The 12,026-nt window shown below is 41.2% G+C and overlaps 1 protein-coding gene across 1 annotated transcript in view; it reads right to left on the bottom strand.

Moving 5' to 3' along the window:
- POU6F2 (POU class 6 homeobox 2) overlaps positions 1–12,026 on the bottom strand; it is a 510,083-nt gene that overhangs the window by 250,793 nt on the left and 247,264 nt on the right. Inside the window, exon 4 of the mRNA XM_037837121.1 lies at positions 9,651–9,879. Within this exon, the coding sequence (XP_037693049.1) occupies positions 9,651–9,879 (229 nt within the window). The remainder of the gene's footprint in view (positions 1–9,650; positions 9,880–12,026) is intronic.

The following is a 12,026-nucleotide window of genomic DNA, read 5'->3' as shown; positions in this document are numbered from 1 at the left end:
TCCCTGCTAACAATTTCTCCTTCAATCAATAGACTCAAGCACATTTATGGGCAATTTTATTAATATTAAATATTGCTCATACAGAATGAATAGGTAAGGTTGCTTTATGGTTGTATTGTCTTTAACTTGAGAATTGAGGCAGCTTGAGTTGAGAGATGCTTTTTAAACTAGTGGCTACAAGGTCAAACCAACTGATTCAAAGACCTAACCTTGACAATGCTATTGATGATGTTTTGGATATGACCTTCTACCTTAATAAACAGAAGGTTGTCTGATTTTAAAATGATAGTGATTACTGTAAAAACATTGGAATGTTCAGAAAATAAAACCAAGATAACCAACCACCCATAATTTCTCACTGTCCAGAGCCTACCAGTAACACTTTGTTGTATATCTTTTCCCCCTTCTGTGGTGTGTCTGTGTGTGTGTGTGTATGTTCATGTGTGGGACTTCTTTTAAACAATTAGGACTGAATTATACACATTTGAAATTTTTATTATTTTGTTGTCTTCTGTATCTGAGAAACGGAGTCAATAAACTTCCATGTGATGGGAGAACTTAAGTCTGTCTCTTCAGTGATGCTTTTCCTGGCTTTAACCCCATTAGCAGTTTTGTACACACAATTTTGCTTTTTTATGTTTTAAAATGTGTTGATAAATACCAATTTTAAAAGTTGGTATTTCATTAAGCACCACAGCATCACTTACTTGCGTTCTTTTTCAAGAAATGGAGGTATAATTTACATCAGGTAAAATTCTCCCTTTTGGAGAAGTTCCATAAGTTTGACAAACACATATGGTTGTGTAACCACCACCACAATCAAGATACAGAACAGTCGCCTCATCCCTCAGAATTCCCTTGTGCTCCTTTACAGTCGACCCTGCCCTTAACCCTTCCCCGACAAACACTGAATAGTGATTCCTACAGCAGTCCCTATGGTTTTGCCATTTGTTGGATGGGATCATGCTTTTTACTGAATTCCTATTTTAAATAGACCCTGGTTGTTGGATATATTTATTATGCATTTTTATATTTGTCATTTGAATTCTACTACTTTAAGAAATTACTAATGCTCTGTGTTTTAGGAACTGTGTGGATAATCCATGCAATCAAATGGGTTCATTTTATAGAATTACAGAATCTCAGTGTTAGAAGGAATCTTAAAGGTCATATAAGCCAGATACTCATCAGTTTATTGTCATTGAAATGGCCACTGAACTTCATGATGCCTTGTAATATAGTTTCCAATTATTTGCTCCCCTTCCTCCCTTTCGTGGCATCTTCATTCTCCACCCCGTTAGCTGCCAGCTTGAAAGCTGACTTGCTCTGGTCAATGGGAAGTGACTAGAATTGATATGCACCACTTCCAAGCCACAGCCTTTCATGGCTTTGGCTTTCTCCTTCCCCTTTGCCATGAGAAAGGCATGTCACAGATAGGTAATACTTCTCCAGCCTGGATCCTACAATGAAGATGTGCAGCAGAAGCATGTGACATGGGTAAGAAATAACGCTTTGTTGTCATAAGTCACCAAGATCTGGGGCTTGCTTATTACTGCAGCATAAGCTAGTAAAAGCTGACTGAGACAAACATCCTGACCATCAGTTTGTTTGGGGTTTCTTAATGAAGAATCTATGTGATTAGTTTTTCTTGGCACTTACGACTTCTTCTAGGACCCTCTTTCCCCAGATATTGCATGGCTTACTCCCTCACGTCCTTGGGTCTCTGGGCAGTAGAGAGACCTCTGCTGATAACCTTGTATAAGATAGGTCATGTCGCCATCCCTGTCACACTTCATCCCCTTCACCCACTTTACTGCCTGCACTAGTAATGAGTGTCTTAAGAGACTCTGTTTTGTTTACTGCTATATCCCCAAAGTCAAGATCAGGGCCTGTAAAAGCTCATAAATATTTGTCAAATGAATGACTGAACTTAGTGTTAGCAAAAACAAAAACAGACAAAGCAAAATAAAACAAATAAACCTGTCTCTTGTCAAACTGGTATAATTTTTTTTTTTACTATCAGATATTAAACTATGTAACTTGATATTTCCCCTTTTTGGGCTTGGCCTCTAGTTCCAAACCTTAGCTTAGGTTTCTTCTTTTTCTAATAAATAGCTTTTGGCCTTTCATGCTTCTTGTATGACAAGCTGCTTCAAATCCTTCTATTCAAGCAAGGCATAAATAAATAAATGCAAACATATATCCATGAAAATATTGTAGCATAATTACATTGTTTGTAAGTATGTTTGTCTCTAACATTTCAGTGCTTGGTACAGGGCCCTGGACACAGGAGATGCTCAGGGCCTTTGAGGGTCACTCTTCATGCACAGGAGAGGCACCCCAGGTCCTCCAACATCGTCCCTTCCCGCTCCTCCAGCCTGGAATTCTTGCCACCCTTGGACACCTAATTTTCACTTAAGCAACAACCAAAACAGTGGTCCCTGCAGACCCTGTGCTCCATGTCTTCGCCTCTACAGTCAATGTTCTCTGATTCCCACTAATTCTTTAAAATTCATTCATTCATCTATCTATCTATTCATTCGTGAGCACGTATCATGAGCCAGTTACTGTTCTTGGGTTCCTGGACCATGTCACTGAACTAAATGAAGATTCCTGTCACAGGCTCACATTCCTGGGGAAGAGTGAGACCCAAACAACAGATGTCACAAATAAATTATACACAAATATTCTCCTCTGTGGCACCGGCGTCAAGCATTGCAACGCTGTGTCCCCTGCACTAGTTGGTTGCAGTGGACACAACTCAAAGTGCTTAAAAGGAGAGAAAGAAAATAAAAAGGACCGAAAGATTTTCATCTTGAGATTTTAAGGTCAAGTAGAGGGTCATACGTGTTATGGAAAAGGAAAATAAAGGAAAGAAGGTAAGGGAGAGTGGAGAGTTGGGAGGAGGAGAGGGGGTGAAGCTTGATGCTTTGTGGGAAAAGAGTGTTTCAGGCTGAGGGAACCGCCCATGCAGAGGCCCTTGAGTTGGAGCATGCCCAAATAACACCAAGGAGGCAGAGTGCCTTCACACTGAAGCCAATTAAATTGAATGAGAGGGATAATGGGTGAGAAGGCAAAATAAATTTACACTCAAGACATAAGTTTTGGAAAAAACTTTGGCACACGGAACTGACTGGAAACAAAAAAGATTCAAAGCATGATAGGTTTCTGAGAGAACTGTATTCCCAAAGAAGCTGCAAATGTTTAACTACTGGAAACTTCAAATGGTCCTTCAGCAACTAAGCTTCTATGAGACACACTTGGACTGAGAAAGCGTGCCGCCCCCCCCCCCCCCCCCAAAATAGGTATATTCCTCAACTTCCTCTTCAGGTGTGGCCAAGGAGGATTCTGGAGAGGGAAAATTCTCCCAGGGGGTGCAGCCAACGGCCCCCAAGAACTGCGCCCAAGGGTGCTTCACTAGCAATGCCTAACGGTGGAACCTTCTTCCTACCCCCAGAGTAGGGGGCCTTCACGACATCCACCCCTGGGACATTAGAATTGCCATGAATAAACAAGTGGTGGCACATTTTTACAATGGAACGTTACTTGTAAATTAAAAGAAATGAACTACTGATACATACAACCACATGGATGAATCCTGAAAACATTCTGTCGAGTGAAAGAAGCCAGACACAAAAGAATACATATTCTATGGACCCATTTATATGAAGTTCTAGATCAGGCAAAACTAATCTATGGTGACAGAAAGCAGACCACTGGATCCCTGGTTGGGAGGAAGGGGAGTGACTGGAAAGTGTAAGAGGGAACCTTTCAGGGGGTCATGAAAATGCTTTATATATTGATTGCTGTGCAGGTTACAGGAGTATAAACAATGACCAAAACTCACTGAACTGAGCACTCAGGATCTCAACATTTCATTGTATGTAAATGATATTTCAATAAAAAAATAACAAAGATGAAATGTAACTTGCACATGAAATTCTTAACATCAGTGCTATTTCCACATATTTTACTATGCAGAGATTTCAGTTTTGGAAGTCAGGGAAAAGACATTGTATGTAAATGATATTTCAATAAAAAAATAACAAAGATGAAATGTAACTTGCACATGAAATTCTTAACATCAATGCTATTTCCACATATTTTACTATGTAGAGATTTCAGTTTTGGAAGTCAGGGAAAAGAAAACCACGTTTCTTTCCAGAGCTAAGGGCAGAAAAACCATCCTTGGCCTTGATTATGCAACTTGCTTGGAACCTAACTGCTTTTCCATGTTCAAGTTAAGCAGCACTTCCTAATGTAGTTTTGGTCATTAATTTAAATATTATGCCTGACTTAACTGGAATGCTCACTCTTTGATATAAATCTCCTCTTTAGAATATTTATATTCTCCGCTTATGTTGCCCCACAGTGATTGGTGGGTCATTCTGGCCTTTGCTATAACAAGGCGCCCCCGTAAATCATTTGTCCTAGATGTAGAACCACTTCTGCTGCCCCATAAACCCCTTTGCTGTTTGTTGTCACTGGGTGTTGAGGCTGTATTTATCTATATTTTCTGCAAAAGTTTTTTTAAAAAGTAAGAAAATCCAACACATTTGGCATGAGTTTCATAAAGGACCTTTATTTTGCTTACGTCAAATAATAATTTTTTCCCACTTTTAGGACAACTGCAAATTTCAGTGTTAGTAAAGCTATCAGCATTCCAAAATAATAAGTAAAATGGAAGACTGATTTTTTAAAGGAGTGTATAAAACATGTGACAGAGCCACCTTAGTCACTTTCTTTGTCTTTGTCAGGTTTATGGTCATTATTAGTCTTAATTAGTAGGTATGGGTTCACTGACCATCAGCCGAGACCAGAGCCCATGAGCATGAGACAAAGAGCGCAGGAATAGAAGGCCCTGGGGTAGGTGTTGGTCAAAGGCACTAGAAAGAGGGAAGAGGCACTCAAAGATGAGATAGGAGAGGGCATACACTTCACCTTTATATAGGGACACTAAGTTATTTCTAGGTCTTATCTGAGTTTAGAACATTTCTGTGCTTGAATCCCACTGGAACTTCCAAGGACTTCTCAAATAGTCAGAACATAGACAGATCCTACCTCTGGCATCTTCTGAGTTCAGAGTTTGTCTCAATCACTGTCCACACCCATAGGAGGTTCTACTGGTCTACATAGTTATCTCAGGGGGCAGCCAGTACAGTGTCTGCTGCACCCACTGGTCCTTCTGCTGACGAGGGAAGCCCTAACTTGCTTCTTGAGGATGCCTGCCCATGTTCTTTCCCACGCTGCCCCGGCTTCCCCCTGCCCCCTCCTCATTACAGCTGATTGGACAAGAGTGGACATCTGAACACAGGGCAGTTACTCTCCAGTCTGGCTGGTGAACCCTGAGGGAGCCTTGTTAAAGAGGTTCCATCCAATAGGAATTGTCTCTCTTTGAGAGTTTGCATTTTACATAGAGATGGAGATAGGGAAAAAGATAAAGAAGATGGAGGTAGAGAGAACAACGGGTATCTCCTGATGGGTACATGAGTTAGAAAGATGCACATACTAAGGGGACAAAATGGAACATGAATGAACCCAAATTACGGGTTAGCCAAAAGCAAACCCATGCAGTAGAAAAGAATGATGGGGAGGGAGCAGGAGCAGATGGGAGTCAGGTTATTAGTTATTCTGGGAGTGGGGGTTAGACACTGCCTGCTGCTGAGGGGAGGATGAAACAGCCTGTAGCCTGGAGTTCCTGAATGCCCAAACCACATTGCAAGATCCAAGGCTGCGCTCCAGGGCTGTTTGCAGGTTCGTGCAAGACTTCTAACTCTTACTCCTGTGCCACTCCTTCAAATAAGACCCCATCATCGAAGTGAAAGGAGCAAATCTCATTTTTGCCAGCAAGAAACTGAGGAGAGAAGGAAAAATATCCCCACTCCGTGCAGATGGGCTTTTTGCTGGACAATATGGTATCTTTTTCAGCCATGCAAACCTTTTGCTGGCTAACATCTCAAAGCAATGGCTGCAATAATATTTCCGTTTAAAAAGAGTACCCCCAAATGTTCCCAACTAAGTTATACCTTTCAGCCATTGTCCTCACCAAGAGGCCTGGGGTGGTGATAGCAGGAGGATGAAAGAAGACACATGACCCAGTCAGGCGGCTCCCCCAGTCCCCTGAGGGTCTCAGAATCTGGCAGAGGGGTCTGCTAGTAATACTGAGGGAGTTGCCAAGTGAATTTTGGAAAAGCTCCCCAGACCAGGGATTCTTAAGTTTTGATGTGCACAGGAATCACTAGGGATCTTTTTAAAATGCAGATTCTGCTCAGTGGGTCTGGGGCAGGATCCGAGATATTACATTTCTAAGGAGCTCCCATAAGATGCTGATGCTGTTGATCTGGGGACCAGACTTCCAGGAGGATGGGTGATATGAGCACTCACGCTGAGTTGAAAACAGCCCTTCTAGGTGACACATCGTGTCATTACAACACTCAGGTCATACATGGGATCCAAGGCCCTGAGAGCTATTTCCTGTTACCTCAGAGCAAAATGTAAATGAGCAGGCACTAAACCACTCTAGGTAAAAGGGAGACTCACTTGAAAACTCATCCTTAAATTCCCAACCATTAAGAAACTGATGTCAGTAATGTCTTTTCCTTAGCAAATTTGTAGCTTCTGAGCTGGGCAAACAGGTAGGCTGGAGGGCAGGGCAGGGAGGTGGGACAGTAGTCAGAGACCATTCCAGCTGGCCAAGTTGTTCCATGAATAAAAGCTTAACACTTCACAATGTTAAGGACTTAAGGCATCCAGGACTTAAGGCATCATATTGGAACAGGCTAGAAATTTAGAACTTAAATCCCTCCCCCTCATACTGACCAATCAGATCTCTGTTTAACGAAACCACCCTAGATAGTAGGGAGTCCATGGCAGATGAGAGGATGAACTAGCCATTTTACAAGTCTCTTAAAAGCAGAGTTGGACTGAGGTAACTGTGCTTACTGCAAAGAGGAAGGCCAGGGAAGGAGGCAGAATTCTACCCTGGCTGCTGACTACATGAATGTGTGTAAGGATTCCTTCTGACCTACTCGTAGCTCATGGACAAGATTGTCACCCTTGAGAGATAATGAGACTTGAGGTTTTCTGGGCCTGGCTCTTCTCAGAGTCACCCAGGACCCCTGCAGATGACTTTCCAGTTTGCCAGTCATCCACCCACTACCATGAGTCCCAGTACCTTCTCCAGGGTAAACCGGGAAGCTTCCCAGACATGGATACTGCCTAGAGATCATCAAAGGCTGCAGTTGGCTGCCTAACTGTTGTGAGATCAGCCTTCTGTCAGCTGCTGGCAGACTGATGAGCTTTTACAGCCCATGAGGGGCTGGCACTGCCTTTTGGGTGGTGGACGTGGATCTTGCACACCTTGGAGCTAAGGGATGCTTCCCCAGTGTACTGTCCCTATTGCCTGGGACTTCTTTCAAGGCAACCAACTTGTCCCAGTTTGTCTGAGACTTCCCTGGCTTTAGCACTGAAAGTCCTGTGTCCTGGGAAAGCCCCCAGGCCCAGGTAGATCAAGAGGGCTGGCCACTCTACTTCTCAGATTAGTGAGGTCTGGGTCATCAAGAAGTCATGTGGGAAGATGAGGAAGAGGCAGAAAAGTCCAAGGACACTGGAAGGTGGGGTCTTCCTGGATCCTCAATTTAAGACTTTTCTCAATTTAGGAGTTCAGATTCATTCATAAGAATACTAACAAATGCTTGGGGGTGTGGCTTGTTTACTAAAACTAATCAGGAAGCTTTTCCTATAACTGACTGGCTTGCAACTGAGATGTGTTTTATTCTAATGATCCCTCCAGCCCCCTCTAATATCATTAGAATTTCAAAAATGAAGACAAAGGGGGAAATGTTCACATGTGTAGTTTGCAAGAGCATGACCGTCAACACTTTCAAAGATGATGTTGTTAGGGAAATTAAGTTAGAAGCAAAAACCAAAGAATAAAAAGACCTAGCTCGCTGGTTGAGCCTAAGTAATGAAGATCCATTTTCTAAAAAGACAGATATTTCCTGAAACCAAGTGTGCCGAAAGAACCATATCCCAAACTATAAGCTAATACTTAAATTTAAGGTTAAAAAAACAAACAAAAAACAAGAGAAAAATCTTTATGGAAATCTACATTGGATCAGGTGTACTACTTTTGAAGAACTGAAGTAACAGGTACTGTAAATCTAAGAATACCAAGCCATAATCAAAACAAGCCTATTGTTTGGACTCTGACTTTGGCAGCCCTCTTAACCAAGCAGAATTAATTTGTGAACTAGGAGTTCTGCAAGCTTATGTTTATTTATAATATGCAATATTCCCATAAACAAAAATGTTCCAAATGGAAGGCTGCATTTTGATAATGCCCATTTCTTCATTAAGATTTCATCATCCACCCATATTAAAAGGCCTCTCCTTACACTTTGTTGTTTCTGCTTTCACCTTGTGCATTCCTGCCTTATTTGCTTAATTCAGAGAACCTGGTTTTTCAGGCACTCTGAAATTTTAAACAAGCAAAGTTTGTGCATTAGCATCTCTCGGGCATACATGATTTATGAATGGCAGGTTTCTTGGCACAATTTAATGGTATATGAGAAAGATTATTTTAAACATTAAAGTGAAAGTCAAGAAGTAGCAACAATGGGTATGCTATCAGAACATACAGTGTGTGAAGAAGTTTGGACCAAGAGTAAACCAGTTCTTACTTGGTCTGTTTCTTAATCTGTGGACTGATGCTCTGAACAGTTGAACAAATTATAAGAAGTCTTGACATTTCACTAACTAAAAAGTACTTTAAACTGTTATTCTGGTAACTTTCCCAGCCGAGACCTTAGTCTACAAAATATTTTAATTTCTAGCGTTTTTATCAATGGAGAAAACAATCATTTTTGACTAGTCCAAAATAACTTAGTTTCCTCTTTATTAGGTATCGTATTCGTATTCAGGCCATTTCCATACCATAATAATTCTTCCTCTGACAGAGTCTTTGGAAATCAATCTAGCAATCCATGTTTCCAAATCTTTCAAAGAAAAGTCAAAACCTCCATGATATCAAGAAAGCTACCCTTCCTAAGTCTGAGTCCAAATCTTATATGCTCATGCAATATAAAGGCTTGCAATAAAAGTCTCTTTTTCTAATTAAAAAATAGCACCCAAATCAATACAATTTTTGCCAACAATTATAATTAAAATCTTAAAGTAGTAATTAATTATTCCAATTAAAATCTTCTTAAAGTAGTAATTAAATTAATTGCTCCAAATAATGCTTTGTATTTGAGATATTCCACCCCTACACACACAGCATGTAATATCTAACTTTGTTTTGGACATGGCTAAATTGAAGAATCTGTGAGATTATAACTCAAGTCTTCATATAGCGAGGCAGCAATTTTATAAAATTTTTAATGTTTCATGCAATGATCATAAATGCTGCCAGAAGATCTGAAATGTTTTGATACAAAGTTAGGAAATGAAGAGAGATAAAGCCCAGGGCTTGAGCAAGGTCAGGATTGACAGACAACTTGAACCTTTACTTCGGACAAATGCCTTCCCTGCCCTTTACAGCGGCGGCGACTCTGAACCAGTTTCACCATTCGGAACACCTTCCCCGCCCACTTCAGGGACCACTGGCCAGTGGGTGGGGCCCTACAGGGCACCCGGAAACGATGGTTTACCTTGTAGATTTTGCAGTGGCAGGGTCATGATGCCTCCGGCTGCAGCCGCTGCTACCAGCCCTTGGATGTTGGTGAGATTGGCTGTCGGCAGTGTGAGGACGAGTCCTTGCTGGCCGCCGAGCTGCCCGGCCATGCTGAAGGGGATGAGGATGGGCTGGTTGAGGGCTGGCGTGCCTCCTGGCATCACGCCGGCGACGGCCGAGGCTAGCTGCTGTGCCGTCAGAAGGGACTGCAACGAGACAGATAAACCCGGCTCGCTTTACAGCGCAACGAAAACATGGTCTTCTATTGTATTCTGGGTCAGAAAGTGTCCTGAACTAGAAGTAAAGAAGGCTGCTCTATCCCAGAAAAAAAGATCGGTAGGAAAAAAAAAAAAAACAAAAAAAACAAATCACATTTTCATTTATTTCTTTGTAGTATTTCATTAGGCTTGGACTCATGGAACAGCTCAAGTATGTTTAAAAGAACTACCTTATACCTATATGTTATTCTTTCAGGGAATTTTCATTTGATCCTGTCTTGAAATACCTGAAACCCCCAGCTGATTTATTCTGTGTTGTTCCAGAAAAAAAGAACTCATCTAGATCACTAAAATGTATTGGTTCAAAAATAGGAGCAAGTGCTATTTTTGTCTATTAAATTAGCAAAAATAATGTAAAAGATGTACTCAATGCTGGTAGATCTGTAGTGATGCTGTTAGGTGGATCTGTGGCATTATCTTTTTGGGAACTGATTTGGAAGTATGTAACAAGAGCTGCAAAAATACTTGTCCCTTACTGCTGGGATACGGTCTGAAGATATAATCAAAAGGGGAAAAGATAAATGCATGAAAATATACACTATGTTTTAAAATACATAAATGTTCAAAAATAGTTTGTTATAGTATTAAACTCTCACGCAAAGTTTTCAACTTAAAAAAATAGCATGATACTATAAACTAAAAGGTTACTAAATATAGGCATAGTAGAAAGCCTAATACATACCAACCAGGTATTATTCAAATGCTTTACGTTTATTAACTCAATTACCCTACCCATGAGGTGCAGAGAGGTAAGGAACTTGCCCAAAGTCTCCTCTCTAAGCAGATGGTGGTGGGAGTTAAGTCCACGTGGCCTAGCTCCAGAGCACAAGCTTTTACCCCTTGCTTGTCACCACCTCTCAATACATGGAACAGATTAAAGAGGGCTGCTTTATTTGAGGAATGGGAGGGCATTCCCTCCCCTCTCCTCTCAGGGCCTCTTCTGGAGTGACTTCTGCAGGAGCCCCAAGACTAGTTTTAAAACCACTGCTCTAGACTCTACGTGACCAGCTCCTGCCTCCCTTTTAAAAAGTATAAAATGATTCTGAAGCACAACACAAAGAAACTTGGAAAAACCAAAACCATTTGCTGGTCCTCAGATGCCTGGTATCACATCACTGCCAATGCTGATCTTATGGTAAGAGGAAAGACAAGTGGTACCTTCCAGCTGTACACAACCAACAGAATGGTGTTTCTTGGCCTGCAGCATTTTTTTTCAATTGAATGTGAGGGCTTCAGACAGGGTGTACACTCTCTGGTTGATTATGGTCTCTGCCACTCCTTGCTCTCCTGGATGTGCCATGTGGTTCATCTAACCCATGGGCATTAGAGTTTGTTACCCTGAGTGTGTTTATATACCCATACACATGCACATACCCACAGGCATGCTCACACACAATGCTACAATTGTGCAATTCGAAAGCGCATTGAGATAAAGAAGCCCGATTCCAAGATTCCAGTCAAACTCTCTCCAGGTTTCCATAGGTGAGTGAACAGCTCCCCCAAGCTTTATGTCCATGACACAGAGGCATCGGGGCTCGGAGAAGGACTTCGGGATCTGAGGCCACGGGAGACATTGTGGCAGCTAGAACAAGAAAGTCCAGATAAACCCAAACACTAAACTTGATTTTCAAGCCTTGAAGCGTGGGGCCCTCAAGATTTTGCAAGTGATTAATTTCCAGGAACAATGATGACAGCAAAAGGGAGGGAAAGACACAAGCATCAGCTTCTCTTTCCATAAAAGTGAAGTGAACTCTGAAAGTTCACCAAACAACAGAGGTTAAAAAAAAAAAGTCAGCCTATTAAAACTCTGTTCTACATCCCCATACAACCCCCACCAGGCTGCAAAACAACAAATATTGGACTTTAAAAAATAATGAATGTATTTCTTTATTAAAAAATAATGAATGTATTTCTTTATTAATGCAGGCACCATGTGTGATGTACAATATTGTCAAATCCAATAAGCTGAATTTGCATTAACTTTTTCATATTAAATCACATCTTGTATTTCAAAAATGGCTATAGTAAGGTTGAAATAACTTAATTTCCTTCACACTCCAGTCATTAAAGTTTTA

The sequence above is a fragment of the Choloepus didactylus genome, chromosome 5 (assembly GCF_015220235.1).
Source record: "Choloepus didactylus isolate mChoDid1 chromosome 5, mChoDid1.pri, whole genome shotgun sequence".
In the NCBI taxonomy this organism is placed as follows: Eukaryota; Metazoa; Chordata; class Mammalia; order Pilosa; family Megalonychidae; genus Choloepus; species Choloepus didactylus.
The sequence above is the reverse complement of the archived record's forward strand: the minus strand, read 5'-3'. Positions and strand labels throughout refer to the sequence as shown.